This window comes from Nicotiana tabacum, chromosome 24 (assembly GCF_000715075.1).
Source record: "Nicotiana tabacum cultivar K326 chromosome 24, ASM71507v2, whole genome shotgun sequence".
NCBI lineage: Eukaryota > Viridiplantae > Streptophyta > Magnoliopsida > Solanales > Solanaceae > Nicotiana > Nicotiana tabacum.
In genome coordinates, this window is record NC_134103.1 from 112,701,657 (window position 1) to 112,722,450 (window position 20,794).

Consider the following 20,794-nt stretch of genomic DNA (forward strand, 5'->3'; position numbering starts at 1 on the left):
CGCATAGAGGCAGTGTCCTTTTAGAGGCACCATTCTTCCTTATATTCTTATGGTAGGTTTTTCAAAATTAAGAGAGGAAGGTGGATCGCTTCGGTTTCCACAATGTACCTGAACTTTTCTTTGGGATTCTAAGCATTAGTGAATTGTTATGTATTAGCAATGTGCCTGTTTCGGAATTATAAGCATTAACTGTTTGGAATCCTAAGTATTTGCAACGTACCTAATAACACGTATCTATTTAATTGTGTTCAAAGAAGTAATTTACTGTTTCGCATTCTTTCTAACTGAAATTATGTATTCACCCGAATATGAATCATTGTAGAAATTAGATTTAGTTTAAAGGGTAAAAGGGTTATTCAATTTTATATGGGTATTTTCGTCTTTTAACTTTAGATTTAGTACTTCCCACTTTTAATATAATTAATTACATAAATCTTTAGTCAGAACTTTTATGTGAAAGAACAACTAACTAAATATAGTAACAATTTATTTACAAGATGATATGATCATTGTAAAGTAACTAACGTGATAAAAATATAGCAATCATTTAAATGCTAAAAGTTAATGTTATTACATTAATAGAATATTTGAATTCAAAATGATATATTCTTAACCTACACAGATGATTAATTTAGTTAAGTTAAACGATATCTTATTTATACTGTTAAAATATTCAGTGTGGTAGTATCATATATAATACTTCTTTATAGAGGACATTTTTGGTGTATGTTTCCTTCTATAACTCTGGTTTCTCCATCTCAAAAGTAAAACATATAATTGTCATCTTTGAATCACCTCCAAAAAGTATTACTTTTTCGCTACTGCACTTTGACATATTTGTGAGGGTTATATCTATTATTTATAAAGTTATGTCGAATTTAATTTATGTCGGATATAACCCGTAAAAATTATTACTACTTTATCATATTCAAAGCAATAAAATATTAATTCTACACATGTTTTTACAAATCAAGTCCATGATTAATTGTTTTTAACTAATCATCACGCATAATACATAAATAATATTATTCAAAAGTATTTTTCTTTTTATTTGAATATAAATTGATGTAAATCTTGAATTAAAAACAATTCATGGCACATGAGCATCTAACGAAAATAAACCAATCAACGAAAGAATTTGTTAAACTTCAATACATAGGAGACTTGGACGAACTTGTTCGAGGAAACCTAATCTAACATTAATCGATTTTCTTTGAAAAGTTTGTAAATGAATCAATTAGTCATACTGAAGCAAGAATAAATAAATTAAAGAGCCAATCTCATCTTTATTTTTAAAACCACCTTATTATCATGTAAAAGAAAAATATTCATATAAACTTGCCCCTATTTTTTATCCTTTAAAATTAGATTTTTTATTTTTAAAAATTATCGTTTAATTATTTTCTTATAATTTAATATTTTAAAAAATAACTCAATTTATTTGAATTAGGTAGTGGCTCCTAATATTTAGGTAAAAGATACTAACTTAATTTAGTTTTAGCTTTATAAAATTATGACTTTAAAGGATAGTAAGAATTTTCAACTTTGTAAAATGTTATATATGTTTTTAGAATGTAGTACTAAAATTTTCTTTTAGTACGTGCCTATATTTTAGTACATTCCTTGTTATAAAAGAAGTGTAATTAAGAACAACAATTCTTTGAAAGAAAATTATGGATGCACTTTTCTAATTCAAATAGGACCAACGTTGTAGGGTCGAGTATATGTATAGTTTAATTGAAAAAGAATTTTATTAATTTACCATTAGATTCTTAAATTATACAAATATTTAAGAGCATAAAAGTCGATCAACGTTTTCAGGGATATTTTAGCCATTTAACATTTAGCATAAATTATTCGTGCTTTTATATATATATAGATATGAATGAATATGATATGATGTGTACAAATCAATTGGGAAATGAAATCAAGTGAGTTAAAATTAAAGAAAAACAGAAAATGACTAATTTCAGTGCGCATGTCAAGGATTCTCGGTTCATGGGGCGCTGAAAATAAAAAAAAAAAACTTTCAAGGCATAAGGCCAGCGAAAAAGAGAAGGCTTTTTTTAGTCGAACACGCATAAAAAGTTTCCGAAACCTAAAATTTGAGGGAGTTCGACATATTGGAGGCCAAAAACACAGCGTGGAGAAACTTTGAATCAAGGACCATCGAGTTTTTCTTCCTTTCATCTTTTCTTAGTAACTTTATCATTCTAAACACTTGTATAATTGTTATTTTGCTATGCGTAGCTAAATTCTATATTTTAGGATTGTGGTTAATCATGAATATTGATGTTTAATCCTTTTTTCTTCCTTTAATGCGAAATCTTATTATACGGTTATTTTTTTTAAAAATGTGCATAATTGCTTGATTTTCTGCCCAACAATTAAGTTCTATCAACTATCAATGTTATGCTCGGGAAAACCTTTCTTAGATTAGATGAGAGTTAAAGAGAGCATGATCTTATCCCTAGGGTTAGGGTGCGGATTTGTGGTTAGGATAGGAATATATGTATTCACCGCACTTAATTATATACCGCGATCTTAGTGCATTCTTGGTAGATTAATTCCATAAAAATATTATGAATAAGCGAGTAGTAATTTAAGAGAATACTATGAATAATTCTATACCGGTTAATTGGCAACCATCGGTAATTTAAATTGAATGAGGAATAGCTAGAACTTAATAAGACTAGTGAGCCAGCCACAACCAAGGAATACTTATCTTTTTGAATTAAACTCTTAACAACAATTCTCCACTGTCGTAGTTTTATTGCTTATTAATTAATTTCTACTATTGTAGATTGGTAATAAACTCTCAACATTGGTGAACTTGAGATGATAATAATTTTAGTTGAATTAGTAGGTAGTTAACGACAAGTCTATAGGGGTTTGACATCCGACTCTAAGTGGGCATTTGGACATAAGAATTGTAAAATTCCAAAAAAGTAAAAAAAAAATTTCAATTGAAAATGGTATTTGAAAATTAGGACCCGTTTGGCCATAGATTTTGCCAAGTATTTGCCAAATATTTTTTGGCAAATACATGTTTGTTCATAAATTTTATCCATATTTTGGCAAATTCCCAAATCTGGTTTTGGCCCAAAATATTACTATTACATTTTTAAAAAAATGTCCCAAACTTTTGTATTTTATAAAAGAGCCCATCATTTATAATTTTGTAACAATGTTGTTTCGTCTTCTCGGTAACTCCCAACCAATCATCTCAATACACTACAGATAGGAAATCAGAACATTACAGATTTTATCATCTGGAATGCAACTGAAGATGGGCATTTCTCCAACTATTCTGCAATGCAATTAATCTTACTATGGCATTTTCTTGCACTGTACAGTGTAACAGCAGTACTATATTGAAGCAGAAGCAAGACCAGCTTTAATAGGCATTTGACTGTTGTATTAACAATGGTCACAACATAAAACTAGAATCAGACTCTCTAAACACCAGACCATTATAACTAAAAAGATGAAGAGAAGCATTGAAGACATTAATTACTCTGAAGCAAATTTCCTACTATTATTTTAGTCTGCAACATCTTCCAGCTGGTGCAAGAAGCCTTTTTTACAAGGACCAAATACGACACTCACAGTTACGTTTTATATCTCTGTTTACTCTATCTGTTGTCAACTCTTTTTTCTTTTTTTTGCAGTATATATGAACATCTTAATTAAAAGAAGAAACAAACTACACAATACATTGACGTTACTAACTAAAATCATAATTCATTAGTAGCAGGTACCAACGAAATTTGAAACACGCAAAATACGTCAAGAACAGAAACACAACTTGTATTAATTCTACTACTACAATAAAATAGACAACTTAAAAACATGTCATGTTACGCTAAGAAGACTAAAATAACCAAACGATTAAAAACTTAGACAAAGGGAGATTAAAAAAAAAATTAATCTGTACAACGATTTTATGATCAGGAGCAGGAGGAAAGTGGGACTAAAATCAGTGATGGACTTTCATGCAAAAGGGAGCTTTGACACCAGCAAGAGCAAGAACAGATGCTGGAATTCCCCACAAGGATTCACCACATATTAGACCAGAAGCCACAGCAGGTCCAAAATCTTTAGCTTGCTGCTTGTTCACCATTTCCCAAATGAATAGAATCAATGACCCTATACACATGTCTATGGCAAAGTACCCTCCAAGGTAAAATGGTATAGCCATGCACATTGGACTCGGCACGAACCGATAAATCCTATACTTGGTCTCGAATTTTTTCAGCAGCTGAGTCAGTAAGTTGATCATAATCGCAGCCACAAAGAACCAAATAGAGAGCCTGAGGCAATGTTTGGGTAGACTTCCAAAACCTTCCACGCCAAGTAGCGCGATTCCACGATACATCAATGCATACGGTGCAGGGTATGAACCTTCTGGATCACCCAATTTATAGGCACTGTGGAAAATCCAGAAAACTAGTGGTGTTATCACACAGCCCATGGCAGTTCCAATGACTTGGCTAAAGAACATGGAACGCGGCGATGTTAGCGTTAAGTAACCAGTCTTGAAATCTCCCATCAAGCCCGCAGCTGTGTCGAGTATGCTCATCACCAATCCACATGAAGCAAGGCCAGCAATCACTCCACCATTTTGCAAACCAACCCAATAACTAAATGTAAGGATTGCAATTTTTCCGTAATTTGAGGCCAAAGACCAATCTGTGAGGCCACTTCCATAAGAATTGCAGAAGGCCAAAACTGGAGCAATTACATAGGCAACCAGAATGTGATACCATTTCAGTGAGTGGAAGATAATTGGCACCACAATGATAGATATGACTGCAATACCAACGTATCCGCCAATGGCTGCCCAGATGGGGATCTGGTCTTTCAAGAAGTACTCGTTTTGTCTCTTCGTGTCATAGTCTTCTGAGGACTCTTCAGCTGAATAATCTTCCTCTCCTGATGATTTCCTCTTTTTGAAACTTAAGGCTGTGACCACCAACATGTAAGCAAAATGGAATAGACCATCTCCAAGCATCATGGCAATTGCGATAAATACCCTATATCCTTGGATACCATGAAGACTTGACGCGGATAAGTGGTCAGAGTACCAGTCGCCTTTCTTCGCTTCGATCATAGGCCACATGATAGCCCACGATATAATGGCACCAATTAGCAACGAAACATTAACCATGTAGGGGCAGAGCATACCAACTCCAACATATGTTGAGGAGAAATCAAAATAGAACCTCTTGGCATAGGCATTGAAACCAAATGTAGGCAAGCTACCAAATCCGCAGCCATCTTCACGTGCAAATATCCACTGAACAGCCCCAAATATAAAGCTGAAGCCAAAGGATTTGAACAATGAACCAACTTGTTTCTTGGCCAGCTTTGCTCCCTTAGGAGTGTGAAAACAGTTGATAAGGTAAGCAGTTGCAGTTCCACTCGGATATGTCAACTTGTACTTCATAATCATCAACTTTCTTAGTGCCACAATTGAGAAGAGACCAGCAAAGCTGACAACAAGAAGAAAGGGAAGCATCCAACTAATATCAAGCTTCTTAGTATTATTTGGGGTATTTCCTGCATCAGCCTGAGCTGCTATGAATGGACTCATTCCCAACATATAACTTGCTGTCCCGCTGCTAAAAGCAATGCCAGAAGAAGCAACAACGCACGTCTGGATGACGGTATTCTCTTGCCTAGTAAAAGGCTGCTTCAATTTTCCAAACTTCTCAATAACAGCAGTCCATGACCTAATCATAGCAAACCCCAAGAGCCCCGCGGCCACGTTAAGAGAAGGGATAACACCAGTCGTGAGATTCAGTTTGCAAACAATGAAGTTGAAAACGACGCTCAGAATCAAGCCAGTCACCATTGACCTCAACGTTATTTGCTTCTCCCAGGGTGGTACTTCTTTATCCCTGAATGCATATTCTGTTGATTCATTATCTCCACTTTCCACGCCCATTGATAATTCACACACACACACGCACTACTCTTTTTTTCTTCTTTCTTTGGGTTCTTTCAAATATGATTGAAAGGTGAAGAAAAGTATTTGATGATTTTGTCTTCTGCTTGAATTAAATACTATATTTATAGCCGCAGCGGGTGGCTTATCTTTGAACCAAAACCAAAATGGTTTAGGAGAGGTTATGGCCTTTCGTGAATTAACTCCCAAGGAGTAATCCTAAACCTAAACCTACTAGGTAATTAAAAGTTCCACTTCTGCTATCACTAATCTAACTATTGACACAAAATTGGCTAGCTTAAAGTAGGACGATCATATACTTGCAATTCCAGTGCAATTTAAAAAACACTAGATATTATTCAAAATTTTAGTATATCTACTTTTTTCTTAACGCTTTTCCTTAGTTCATTCTTCCACCTATATATTCCTATGGAGTAATAAATATTTCTTAGAACATGAAAAAATGTTAATCTAATACATATTTGAACCAAAATCGATGATGAAGCGGCACAAGTTATTCCATTTTTTAACAGGATAGATTGGTAGTTTAAAGAGATCGAAAATGAGTATATTTGACTACTTGTGCTTTAAAGGGTCTTTCGTGACTAATTAAGAATTCGCTGTTAAATATTGCGGGAAAAGGTGACCCGTTATTCAACAAATTACTAAGACCAACAAATATTTTACCAACAAACCTTACACCGTTAATAAATTATCAACAGAACAAAATCCTTTGGTAAATTTGACCACCAAAATAAATATTTCTTAGAACATGAAATAATGAGTGTACAATCCATATTTGAACCAAAATTGATGATCAAGCGATACAATTTTTTTTTTTTTTTAATCAGGACAGATTCGTAAAAAGAGACCGACAATAAGTGTATACATTACTTCGAGTTTGTCTACTTGTGTTTATACCAATGTTTCAAAGAGTGTTTTTGAGGCGAGTCCAAGGGCGGGGCGTAGTAAAAATACGGCAAAAGTATATCATGCATACGCTTAGGAATTGAGCAGAATTTTTTCTTTTGGGACGTTGTAAGCACGTAATTTTTGATCCGGCACGTTTTTGAGCTATTTTAGTGTTTAAAATATTTATTTAACTTAACTTTAATTTTTATAGAGTTTCAATCAATTTTTACTTCAAATTACAATTTAAAAACTCAAAAAATATTTTCATTTTTAGTTTAAGGTCAGTTAGTATATTTATGTTTATAGTATTTTAATTTTACCATGACTTTAGCCTATTTTCTCTATTTTTTACTTTATTATAACATTTAAAAATATAAAAATATAGTTTTACTTTTAATATTTAATTTTATTTTAGTAGTTTATTAAGAGTGATTTTTATAAATATATTATATTATTTTAGTCTTCTTAGCCCAAAATTAAAACCCAATAAGACATGGACCCAACCCAATTTCCTAAATCCAAGCCCAATCCCTTAACCCTAAGTCCCTTCTCCCTACCTAAAGATAAATACCTACTCTTCAACACCACCAAACAGACACACAAATCAGAGGAGACCCTCCCCGCCCTAACATTAAGAGCTCAGCAAGAAAAACAGCCGCAGCCTGCTAAAAAGGAGGAACACGAGAGGGGACGGGCAACAGAGGAAGCTTTCTTCTTCTCCCTCACAATTTCATCAAACAAAACTACAAATTCCTCCCCAAACTCCAGTGAAAATAAGTCCAAAAGGCAGCAAAAAACCTGCTGCAAATAGCCCTTAAAAATACAGCACCTTTACTCCCACAAAACACTATGGAAATCACTAACAAACAACCATAACCGCTGCCCCCGAGGTTGCCGTTTGAGTTTCCGGTCAAAGGCGTCCAAGCTATTTTTGTTGTTCGCCGCTCAAGTTTTGTCGGCTTTACTCTACTGTAAATCTCACTTGGAGTTGTCTACTAGATCAAGTCATGGAAAATTATTTGGCTTAAAGGTCCACTCTCTCGTTATTACACCTTTTATTTTGCTAATTTGTATGATATTTCGTTTGGTTCTTGTGATAGAAAGCATGAGCAGTAGCTTTAGTTTATTTTAATTTGTTATTGTGGCCTTATTTCAGAAAAGCTTCCACATTCTGTTAGTATAGTTCTGTTAATGTTAGTTGTCCATGGTTTCATATAGCTGATCTTTGATTTTGTTAGTTAGTTAACTATACATGGTTAAATAATTTGGGGTTGGATACAGGTTTGTATATTTTTCCATGTGAATTTGTTACCCATAATTCAATAGCTTCACCAATAATCTCATGGTAGTTTAAATAAACAACTTATGAACATCGTAGCTTGCTTTAGGCGCGATTCATAAATAAATCATTGTGACTATGGGTACGGTTCCCGTGGCTTAGTCATGATACATAAACCCCAATTCGAGTGTGCGTTTCACGTGACTCGACCATAACTTCAAATGTTAATAATAAAATCAACACATTGTAGGTCGCAAGTGCATTTCACGTGGCGCGATTCGCAATGTGTACAAAAACCAATGAGTGCGCGACATCGCGACTTGTTCAAATAAACTCCATAAATAATTAAAAGCGGTTAAAAAGTTAAAGATGCACAATAGGTTTCAAATATGTAATAAATCAGATAATTAGGCCAATTATTAATAGTTGAGCGACCGTGCTAAAATCACGGAACTCGGGACACCATAAATTATTCCAAGTGATGACTCTGAATAAATAAATAATCTCATTTCGATTAATGTCACTTTAATTGGAAAAACTCCCTTATTCCCCTATCCCCCATCCGTTCGGGAAAAAAGGAGGTGTGACAGCTTTGGCGACTCTGCTGGGGACCAAACCCAGAATCTCTGGTTCAGGGTTCAGAATTCGAGCTTAGAATAGCTGTTATGATTGGCTTTCATGATTGTCTTATTTTTACGTGTTTGAGCCTAATGTGCTAAATGCCATTTTTTTTACCGCTTTGATATTGTATGAATTGTATATAAACTGCTACGAAACCTTTCCTCTCTCTGAGTCTTCTAAATCTTCTGGGAAGTGCACGCTGGCGTGACTTCTTTTCTGTTAGTGTCATATCCTAATTTAGAACGAGGATCGGATCAGTTACAAAGCCGGATGGCCTTTTGGTTACCGGTACGTTGCCCCCCCTCGGCTCGAGTTGTCCGCTCGGGTAAGCCAGGTCTAGAACAATACACCAAGGATTTAAACTTAGAATAACACAGCCTCATGCCGGATCCCTAGTAGGTACGTTTGCTTGCATCACGTGTATTTGACTTAGGGGACTCAACACAGGGGTTGGGTCCGTCTAGGACAGGTGTACCCAAAATTAAAAGACCATCCTGATACATTCTTTACGTGCTACTTGTGCATTAATTTGTTTGGCTTGTATGTTGACCGGCTTCGCGAGTAAGAAAAAAAAATCCAAAAAAAAAAAAAAAAAACAAGAGAAAAACCAAGAGTGAGGTAAGACAGAAAAACACCTGGTTTTAATAATTTCAGTATTCAAAAATCCCGTTACTCTGTCGAAATTTCAAAAATAAAGAGAGAATCATTTCAAAACAAATCATATTTTTCTGCGCGTCAAAATGACCGAACTACGCGGGCCTGATTCTCACCGGATGTGAGATACGTAGGCAAACCTTATCGGTTCCGGCCCCCAATTTTTAAAAATCTAAAAATATTTTCCTTTATTTCCTTATTTAGAAAGTCTTTCTTTGAGACCCCATTTTTAAAAATTCAAAAATATTTCCTTTAATTCCTTCTTTTAGGAGTCTTTTTTTTAAAGAAAATCCCAAACAAATAAAAGATTAAAAAAAAATAATTTTAAACCAAAACAAGTATATATTTTATCTGTAGGAGTCTTTCATTAGAAAAAGAAGACAAATAAAATTAAAATCCAAAAATATTTTCCTTTTCCTTTTTTTTTAGAAGTTTTTTCTTTCGAAATTCCGAAAAAATAATTATAAAATCAAAATTCAAAAAAAAAAAAGAAATATTTTCTTTTTTCTTTAGAAGTCCTGCTTTTTCAAAAATTAAAAAAAAATAGAATAATCAAATTCCAAAAATATTTTCTCTTAAAAAATAATAATAATAAAAATAAAAATTGACCACTTCGCAAACACAACCCTAAAATCTTCTCCTCCGAAGCGTTGAAAGGCCGTATTTGCAAAAGTGGCCGTGATTTGTTTTCGGTTATATTTTTCAAAAATTATAATGATAGTAATCTTTTCATGGTCAGTTTTGTACAAAATTTTAATCTATTCACCCTAATTTAAAATGTGCAGAATGAGCACCGTTCAGAACTTACCTGTGAAGGTTATGGATCAGATTCCACTGGCACTCCACATGTGGTGGGAGGATTTGGGAAAACAAGGACGAGATATGGTCAACCAATACCTAGGGGCGCTCACTGGACTATTGAAAATTCAACCTAGAAGGGACCTGATAGAGACATTAGTGGCATTATGGGACCCCGCTCATAATGTTTTACACTTCTCAGATTTTGAGCTTACGCCCACTTTGGAAGAAATAGCGGGTTATACTGGGAGCACGGAAGGACTGAGACACAAGTACCTGGTATCTCCAAGGACTGTTACTCCACACAAGTTTCTGGACTTATTAAAGATAAGCAGACAAATCAAGACGGGAAGTCTAGCACGGGGAATTTCCACCTTTCATTTTCTATATCAGCGATACGGGCATCTAGGGGGATTCGAAGACCCTGAAAATGGACTCTGCAGTAAAGGAAACCGATCAAAATGGGAGACCCATAGATGTTTTGCCTTCATGGTGGCATTTTTAGGACTTTTGGTGTTTCCAAGGGAGGACGGGCACATTGATTTGCGGATAGCCGGGGTTGTCCACGTTCTGACTACTCAGGCCAAGAGTACTCTCGCACCCATGATCGTATCAGATATATTCCGAGCCCTCACGTTCTGTAAGGCCGGAGCCAGCTTTTTCGAGGGATGCAACCTGTTGTTGCAAGTATGGATGATCGAACACCTCTGTCATCGTCCTCGATACATGAACTATGGGTCTACGAGAAAAAACTGCATTGAAGAGTTTAGTGCACGAGTAACAGGATTCGAGATGCCGAAAGGGGTCAAAGATTGGATTACCCGCCTTCAATCTACGACCGCAGATCAGGTAGAATGGACATTGGGTTGGCTTCCCGTTGATGAGATTGTTTATATGCCCGCCACTGGTCCCTACTTCTTGCTAATGGGTCTCCGAAGCATCCAACCCTATGCTCCGTACCGGGTTTTAAGACAGCTTGGAAGATGCCAGACAGTTCCTAGAGATGAAGATCTTAGCACTTATGTGGTCGAAATCCGTCCTGATGCCCAATTTCCCGAAGAAGTGGTTCGTAAAATTTGGAGCGAATGCCAGTATTTGGGGGCAAATACCCGAGTACGTGATTTGTCTAAAGGTGAGGTCTTACCTAGTTATGTTGCCTGGTATGGAAAGAGAGTCGCGACGAGTGGTGAACCCGAACGACCAACTAAAAGACCTCATATCCAAGAATTTGTTGACGCATCGCAGGAGCAGTGGGCTTGGTTAGCCAAAGAAAGGGAGTACCGGACCACCATAAGCAAGCTCGAAGGGCAAATTGAAAAAATCAAATTTGATGGTAGTTTGCAGGCAGCTGAAGATGCAGGGGAAAAGAAGAGGTTGGCCAAGGAAAATGAAGCCCTTCGAGCCCAAATTCAGAGAATGAAGATAGCCGCCGAGACACCAGCAAGAAGTGAGAGAGATGAGAAAATTATAACCAACCTGAGGCGGAAAGTGCATGATTACAGTTTTGACTTGACAAAGGTCGAGGGGGATTTGTTCAATGCTCAAGCAAAGCTGGCCAAAGGTGCGGAAGAACACGCTAGATTAGCCCACCAGTTGAAGCAGAAATATGACAAAGAAGTAGCGATTTTGCAGGAAAAGTTGGTTGCTCTGGAAAATGAAATGATTAAGCAAACAAAGTATTTCAGGACAGAAAGAGAGCATTGCTATGCACTGATTTACCAACTACAAGAAAGCCTGAAGCAGTTTCAAGACCAAAGCAACACAGATACACAAGTATTAGAGGCTCGGGCCCAGCAGATTGGACGTTTGCTGCAAGAAAAGGGTGTCATCAGAATGAGGATTAAAGAGATAGCTGATTATGTTGTAATGAAATGCCATGAATGTGAAGACATGACCAAGTCTATGTTTTTTGCTTCTGTAATGACATTCGTCCGACAAGTGATGGTTGACCTAGACCGCCTCCAAGAGGATATTGCCTGCAGGCCTATGCGGAGACCGGCTGATGTCCCGCAAGCCTCCGGAGTACCAGTGGATGCTCTTATGTATTTTTTATTTCCTTTAGTAGTCTGTGTTTTACTTTCTTTGAGTCTTGTTCGCCTTTGTCAAAGTTGTCTATTACTTTATGCCGAGTCTGTAGATTTTCCTTTTTTGCAGTCATCTCTACTTTAGTCCTTGTAATAGAAAATCCAAAAAGATTGTCTTTTATTAATGAAATAAATTATTTCGCGTCTATTGCTCTGAACTACGTAATGATCTGATTCATGCGGCGTCATGATACGTAGGCAATCCCCATAGGATTCGATCATATTCTTAAAAGAAAAAAGGGGCCAAACTAAAAAAAGAGAGGAAAGAATAAGAACTAAAAGAGCGAAACATAGCAGGAGGTGAGAGGGAAAAGTCAGGATTTGGAGAATTTGGAAAAGCCGGGATGAAACATACGAACCGTCGCAAAGCATTTAGGAACGTTAACTGCTCAGGTGCATTGCATATCCAATGTGCGATTACCTATCTGTAAATTGCTTTTAAAACTGACCAAGTTTTTGTGTGTGAACAGAGACAGGTTTTGTTTTAGGTGGTTAGTTTGTTGGCATCCTGGCAAGTCACCCTTATAACACCAGATCAAAGTGTAAGGCAGTCATGACTAGCAAAGAATTGGACACGGGTGTTGTCGACCCACCAAGTGAGGTTGTAGAATCGGAGTCTGAATTGAAAGAAGAGGTCTACAGGTTGAAGCATCAAATGGCAGAAATGTATCAAGCCTGGGTCAGGGGGCATCCCCCACCTTCATTCCCCGCTAACTACTCGGAAAATCCCGCTTTCATTCCACCACTATCACAAGCCCAAGATCCCATTACCATTGACCTTTCCCCTCAGCACGCACCAGGCTTTACCCCTTATCACCACTACCCTGGCACCTCGTCCCAAACCTTTCATGCTCCACCAGCCAAAACAATTGCATACCCTGCTCCGACATCCGCTCCTGTTTTCGTAGCCCCTCCGCGAGCTACCCTTCACAGATCTTCTAGCGAACCCGCGTTCCAAGCTCCAGATACCCAATATTATGTTCCAGAACCAACTTTCAAAGTCACGGATCCTTATTCCCATGCCCCTCGCTTTGAACCTCTTGTCAAAACTGAGAAACCATCCCGGAATGTGGAGCAGGACGAGATGTTCAGGAAAGTGAAGAGCCTAGAGCAATCTTTGAAGAACATGCAAGGGATAGGAAGCCAAGTAAGTGTGGCTTACAAGGATTTATGCTTATTTCCGGATGTTCAACTGCCCGCTGGGTTCAAGATGCCCAAGTTTGACCCGTACGATGGACATGGAGATCCCGTGGCCCATTTGAGAGGCTTCTGCAGCAATATGAGAGGCGCCGGTGGGAAAGATGAATTATTAATGGCATATTTCAGTCAGAGTCTGAGTGGGGCAGCTTTAGAATGGTACACCCGCCAAGACACTAGCAGGTGGTACACATGGGATGACTTGGCTCAGGCCTTTGCTCGGCACTTTCAGTACAATATAGACATTGTCCCGGATCGCCTATCTTTGACCAAGGTAGAGAAGAGGCCCAATGAAAGCTTTAGGGAATATGGTTTCAGATGGAGAGAACAAGCTGCACGAGTCTACCCTCCAATGGAGGAAGATGAGATGGTCGAGTACTTTCTTCAAGCCCTAGAGCCCACTTACTTTGGCCATTTGATCTCAGCCATAGGTAAGTCCTTCTACGATGTGGTAAAGATGGGAGGAATGGTGGAAGAGGGACTCAAGTCAAGCAAGATCATGAGCTACTCTGCCATAAAAGCGACCACACAGGCAATTCAAAGTGGCACCGGAAACCTGTTAGGAAAAAAGAAGAAAGAAGATGTCGCTATGTTTGTCTCTGGATCATGGCGTGGCCCAAGGGGTCTGCCTCACCAGTACACCCAAACTCGACCCCAACCTCAAGCCTACACCCAAGCTCCATATAATCCATCTCAGCACTATCTCCCGCCACAAGACCCTCGATATTCTGTCGAGCTACCCCAATACCATGTTCACCACGCACAGTCATATGCTCAACCCCCTCCTTACCCGCAATGGCGTGCTCCAACTCCACAAAATCTTTATACACCCCCACAACCATACCAAAACCCTACTGGTCCAAGTTTTCGACCGAAGCCAGATTACAGAAAAGAGAGGCAACAACGGAAAGAAACCTTCACCCCTCTTGGAGAGTCCTATACCAGTTTGTTTCAGAGGTTGAGGCAGTTGGACGTTTTGAGGCCGATTGAGCCCAAGATACCAAATCTGCCTCCAAGGAACCTTGATTACTCCCTTAAATGTGCATATTGTTCTGATGCTCCGGGGCACGACACGGAGAAGTGCTGGCATTTGAAGAGGGCGATCCAAGAGCTTATTGATACAAATCAAATTGTGGTCCAGAGCCCGGAGGCGCCAAACATCAACCAAAATCCTTTGCCGGCCCATGCAGAGACACATATGATCGAGATAGTTCATAAGGATGGGGAGCCCAAAAACTCTTCCAAGTCTGTCATGATGATCTGGGATAGCGAAAGTAATCCAGTCAAAGCTCTAGATTTTGCAAAAGCAATGTCCTTGGCAATCAAAGGGGTGTCGGAGAAGCCAAGCGCGCTCAACGTGAAGCCTTCTGTATTGGTTGTGAAAGGGCCTCCGGTTGATGTTGAAGCGAACCAGGAAAGGCAAAAGGTGGTCGTGCCAGGGGTCCCGGGCAAGCCTGTCATAATCGTGGAAGGGGCTTGTGTTACCCCCGTTATCATTAAGCCAGTAATCAAGTTACCGATGGTTGACACAAAGGTCGTCCCATGGAATTACAAACAGGTGGTAATAACATACAAAGGGAAAGAAGTAGAAGAAGAAATCAATGAAACCGGAGGACTAACTCGTTCTGGGAGATGTTTTGCCCCAGAAGAACTGAGGAAAACCAAGCCATCCAAGGACGGCCACATCCCAGTAAAAAAGCCGATCACCGAAGAAGAGGCTGAGGAATTCCTGAAAAAGATGAAAATGCAAGACTATTCCATTGTAGAACAGTTGAGGAAAACACCAGCTCAGATCTCTCTTCTGTCTTTGTTGATACATTCAGATGAACACCGCAAAGCCCTGATGAAGATTTTGAATGAGGCCCATGTTCCTGATAAGATCACGGTGAACCACTTGGAAAAGATTGCTAACAAGATTTTCGAAGCGAACAGGATCACTTTCTCAGATGATGAACTCCCTATAGAGGGTACAGAACACAATCGAGCTCTTTATCTCACAGTGAAGTGCGAGGATTTTGCTGTCTCAAGGGTACTGGTGGATAACGGTTCTAGTGCAAATATTTGCCCTCTGTCCACTTTGCAAAAGTTGAAGATTGGCACCGAAAGGATCCACATTAATAATGTATGCGTTCGAGGCTTCGATGGAGGAGGGAAAGATTCTGTCGGTGATATAATGCTAAATTTGTCAATAGGGCCGGTTGAGTTCACTATGGAGTTCCAAGTGCTAGATGTGACTGCCTCTTATAACTTGTTGTTGGGCAGGCCCTGGATCCACGCTGCCAAGGCAATCCCGTCTTCTCTGCATCAAATGGTAAAGTTTGAATGGGACAAATAGGAAATAGTTGTGCACGATGATGAGAACTTATCTGCTTACAATGACACAATCGTTCCATTTATTGAAGTTGAAGATGATAAAGGGCCTTGGGTTTACCAAATGTTCGAAACAGTGTCTGTCGGGAAAATTCCCGAAGGAGAATGCATCCTAGGTCCAAAGATACCATCCGCGTCTATCATGGTAGCAAATGAAATGTTGAAGAATGGTTTTCTGCCAGGCAAAGGTCTGGGTTCATCTCTGCAGGGTATTGTGCATCCGGTGTGCCCACGTGAAAGTTTTGGTACATTTGGTTTGGGATTCACACTCACAGGGAAGGACGTGAAAAAGGCTAAAAGTTTGAAAGGAAAGGCATGGTCACTTCCTAAGCCTGTTCCACATATCTCCAAGTCTTTTGTCAAGCCAAGGGTCGCAAAACGCCCAATATCAGCGGTCCCAAAACCTGTGGTCGACTTTGATAAAGAGTTGATCAAGAGGTTCCAGAGTTTGTTTGATGAGGTTAATATGGTAGAAATCGGGGAAGGTTCCAGTAATGCCGATGTGCAGCTCGTTGGGCCAAATATGAAGCTTAGCAATTGGAAAGCTACTCCTCTCCCCGCCCGGAAGGAGTTTTGGTAGTTTGCTTTATTTTCCTTTCTGCTATCTGGGTTATTCCAGGGTTGTAATCCAGATTTTTATTTTTTGCTTGTTTTGATGTACAAACCCTCCTATCCTTTTATTTTTAATGAAATACAATTTCTCGTTTTCCATTAATCCTGACAGCGTTTCATTTTTGTTTTTGCTTTCTGTACAGTTCCTTTTATGCTGGTTTCAATGACATGACATGCATGAGGAATTTTCAGCGAAATCTTAAAAGCCAATCTAATTCTGAAACAACGATCCAAGAAGTAGAGGGTGATGATGAAACAGAATACGATGAAGAGGCGGTATTTGAGGAAGTCAGTAGAGAACTAAAACACTTCGAAGAAAAACCCAAGCCTAATTTGAATGAAACCGAAGCAATCAATTTAGGGGATCAAAATAATGTCAGAGAAACCAAGATAAGTGTGCATCTGGAACCGCAAATCAAGGAAGAAATAATCAAAACACTATTTGCATACAAAGATGTCTTTGCATGGTCGTATGACGACATGCCGGGCTTGAGTACTGATTTGGTAGCTCATAAATTGCCAACCGACCCTACGTTCCCTCCTGTCAAGCAAAAGTTAAGAAAGTTCAAGACTGATATGAGTGTGAAGATTAAAGAAGAAATCACAAAGCAACTGGAGGCAAAGGTCATTCGGGTCACTCAGTATCCCACTTGGTTAGCTAATGTGGTACCAGTACCAAAGAAGGATGGTAAGACGAGGGTGTGTGTTGATTATCGTGATCTCAACAAGGCAAGTCCAAAAGATAACTTTCCATTGCCGAATATCCACATTCTGATTGATAATTGTGCCAAGCACGAGATCGGGTCTTTCGTGGATTGTTATGCGGGATATAATCAGATCCTGATGGACGAGGAAGACGCAGAAAAGACAGCATTCATCACGCCATGGGGGACGTATTGCTACCGGGTAATGCCATTCGGTTTAAAGAATGCTGGGGCAACTTACATGAGGGCAATGACTACTATATTTCATGACATGATACACAAGGAAATTGAGGTTTATGTAGATGATGTGATCATAAAGTCAAAGAAGCAGTCCGACCATGTTGGGGATTTGAGAAAGTTTTTCCAAAGGCTCCGCAGGTACAACCTCAAGCTCAATCCGGCGAAATGTGCATTTGGTGTTCCGTCGGGGAAACTGTTGGGATTCATAATCAGTCGACGCGGCATCGAGTTGGATCCGTCAAAGATTAAGGCCATCCAAGAACTACCACCACCAAAGAATAAAACTGAGGTGATGAGCCTGCTCGGGAGGTTAAACTACATCAGCAGGTTTATTGCTCAACTCACGACGACTTGTGAGCCCATATTTAAGTTACTAAAGAAAAATGTTGCGGTTAAGTGGACCGATGAGTGTCAGGAAGCATTTGATAAGATCAAGAATTACCTGCTGAACCCCCCTGTGTTGGTCCCGCCAGAACCTGGGAGACCTTTAATCCTCTATTTGACAGTCACGGATAATTCTTTTGGTTGTGTGTTGGGTCAACACGACATCACGGGCAAGAAAGAGCAAGCCATTTATTACCTCAGCAAGAAGTTCACTCCTTATGAGGTTAAGTATACTCTTCTTGAAAGGACATGTTGCGCCCTGACTTGGGTGGCGCAAAAGTTGAAGCATTATCTGTCATCCTACACTACTTACCTCATTTCTCGCATGGATCCTCTAAGGTATATCTTTCAGAAGCCTATGCCCACAGGGAGGTTGGCAAAGTGGCAGATTTTACTCACAGAATTTGACATCATCTATGTGACTCGAACCGCGATGAAAGCCCAAGCCCTAGCCGATCACTTGGCCGAGAATCCGGTGGATGAAGTATATGAGCCACTGAAGACTTATTTTCCTGATGAAGAAGTGATGTATGTTGACGGGGCTGATCATGATGAAAAGCCAGGTTGGAAACTCTTCTTTGATGGAGCTGCTAACATGAAAGGTGTCGGAATAGGTGCTGTACTCATTTCTGAAACAAGGCATCACTACCCTGTAATAGCTCGACTTCGATTTTATTGCACTAACAACATGGCTGAATATGAGGCATGCATTCTGGGTTTGAGGCTAGCTATAGATATGGGAGTTCAAGAAATATTGGTTTTGGGAGACTCAGATTTGCTGGTTCACCAGATTCAGGGAGAATGGGAGACCCGTGATTTGAAGCTCATACCGTATCGACAATGTCTGCATGATCTTTGTCAACGATTCAGGTCGGTAGAATTCAGGCATATTCCCAGGATTCATAATGAGATTGCCGATGCCTTGGCTACTCTGGCATCAATGTTACACCATCCGGATGAGATTTATGTCGACCCTCTGCGAATCCAAATCCGTGATCAGCATGCCTATTGCAATGTGGTTGAGGAGGAACTTGATGGTGAGCCTTGGTTCCATGATGTCAAGGAATACATCAAATCAGGGGTATATCCGGCACATGCCACAGGCGATCAAAAGAGAACCATTCGACGTCTGGCTAGTGGATTTTTCTTAAGTGGGGGAATATTGTACAAGAGAACTCCAGATCTAGGATTACTAAGGTGTATAGATGCTAAACAAGCCTCGACTATCATGGCCGAAGTGCATTCTGGGGTTTGCGGCCCACATATGAGTGGGTACGTCTTGGCGAAGAAGATTCTTCGAGCAGGTTATTATTGGCTCACCATGGAACGTGATTGCATCAGCTTTGTTCGCAAATGTCATCAATGCCAGGTGCACGGTGATTTGATTCATTCCCCGCCATCTGAGCTGCACACAATGTCGGCACCTTGGCCCTTTGTTGCTTGGGACATGGATGTCATTGGACCGATTGAGCCGGCAGCGTCAAACGGGCATAGGTTTATTTTGGTGGCCATTGATTACTTTACCAAGTGGGTCGAAGCTGTAACTTTTAAGTCCGTGACCAAGAAGGCAGTGGTAGATTTTGTTCATTCAAACATCATTTGCCGGTTCGGAATTCCCAAGGTAATCATCACAGATAATGCTGCTAACCTCAACAGTCATTTGATGAAAGAGGTATGCCAACAGTTCAAGGTTACGCATCGAAACTCCACTCCATATCGTCCTAAGGCAAACGGAGCTGTTGAGGCTGCTAACAAGAACATAAAGAAGATACTTCATAAAATGGTACAAGGTTCGAGGCAATGGCATGAAAAGTTACCGTTTGCTTTGCTAGGTTATCGCACTACTGTCCGCACTTCAATAGGTGCAACCCCCTATTTGCTGGTATATGGAACCGAGGCAGTGATACCTGCGGAAGTTGAGATTCCATCCCTACGGGTCGTTGTTGAAACTGAAATTGATAATGATGAGTGGGTCAAAACCCGGCTAGAGCAATTGAGTTTGATTGATGAAAAAAGATTGGCAGCAGTATGTCATGGTCAATTGTATCAGAAAAGAATGGCAAGAGCATACAACAAGAAGGTTCGGCCCCGAAAATTTGAAGTGGGTCAGCTGGTATTGAAACGCATCCTTCCACATCAGGCTGAAGCTAAAGGCAAGTTCGCCCCAAACTGGAAGGGGCCTTTCATTGTGACAAAGGTGTTGCCCAATGGTGCTTTGTATTTAACAGACATAGAAGGTAAATGTGTGGATATGGCTATTAATTCTGATGCAGTCAAGAGATATTATGTATGATTTCTTTGCTTATCTTCAATCGCATTTTGTACTAGACACGTTCAAAGTTGGAATGACGAAGGCATTTTATTCTGCTATCCCAAACACTTTTATCATTTGTTACCCTTTTTTGAGCCTTATTTATTTTCTTTCATACCCCTCTTTTGGAATCATAAGCAGTGTTAGAAATATAAAAGAATGAAAAAAAGAGAAAAGAAGAAGAAGAGAAAAAAAAATCAAGAAAAAAAAAAAGAAAAAAAGAAGAAAAAAAGAAAGAAAAGAGAAAAGCAAAGAAAGAAAAAAAAAGAAAAGAGAGGAGAAAAAGAAGAGCAAAGTAACAAAAGCAAAACTCTTATGTTTGAACTACGTTCGACCAGATTCCTTTTAAGGATACGTAGGCAACCTTACACGGTTCGGTCCCCTCAAAATAAAAGTCCAAAATTCCCCAAATTCGAAGAAACTGGGGCAGAAGTTTTAGTTTTGTAAAAAGATCTAATTCCAAAAGTTGTAATTTTGAACCCCTTCATCTTGAATTATTTTGAGCCCGCATGCTACCCTTTCTTTCTAACCCTGTCCAAACCCTACACTGCAGTCCAAAGAAAGACCTTCTGATCAACTTTGAGGATGCCAAGCCAAATGAGATGGAGGTGCGATTTACATCACGGGTAACACCTTGGTTCATGGGCACAAGGAAAAATGAATAAATGAGAGAGTCTT

The 20,794-nt window shown here is 39.1% G+C and overlaps 2 protein-coding genes across 2 annotated transcripts; one reads left to right on the plus strand and one right to left on the minus strand.

The window, feature by feature from the left end:
• Nucleotides 1-3,844: 3,844 nt before the first annotated feature.
• Nucleotides 3,845-5,978, minus strand: LOC142178548 (putative metal-nicotianamine transporter YSL7). The gene has a single exon (XM_075248315.1). It carries the CDS (start codon nucleotides 5,948-5,950, stop codon nucleotides 3,980-3,982), a length of 1,971 nt encoding a protein of 656 aa, XP_075104416.1. The 5' UTR covers nucleotides 5,951-5,978; the 3' UTR covers nucleotides 3,845-3,979.
• Nucleotides 5,979-13,994: 8,016 nt separating this feature from the next.
• LOC107770702 (uncharacterized) lies at nucleotides 13,995-20,098 on the plus strand. Its single transcript, XM_075247754.1, is given in 7 exon segments — nucleotides 13,995-15,462; nucleotides 15,652-16,441; nucleotides 16,621-16,765; nucleotides 16,898-18,407; nucleotides 18,465-19,105; nucleotides 19,211-19,573; nucleotides 19,682-20,098. Coding segments are annotated over 7 exon segments (5,334 nt in total).
• Nucleotides 20,099-20,794: the final 696 nt, after the last annotated feature.

Excerpts from the sequence above, each read along its gene's own strand:
- LOC142178548 (XM_075248315.1), bottom strand. The coding sequence starts at position 5,950 with ATGGGCGTGGAAAGTGGAGATAATGAATCAACAGAATATGCATTCAGG.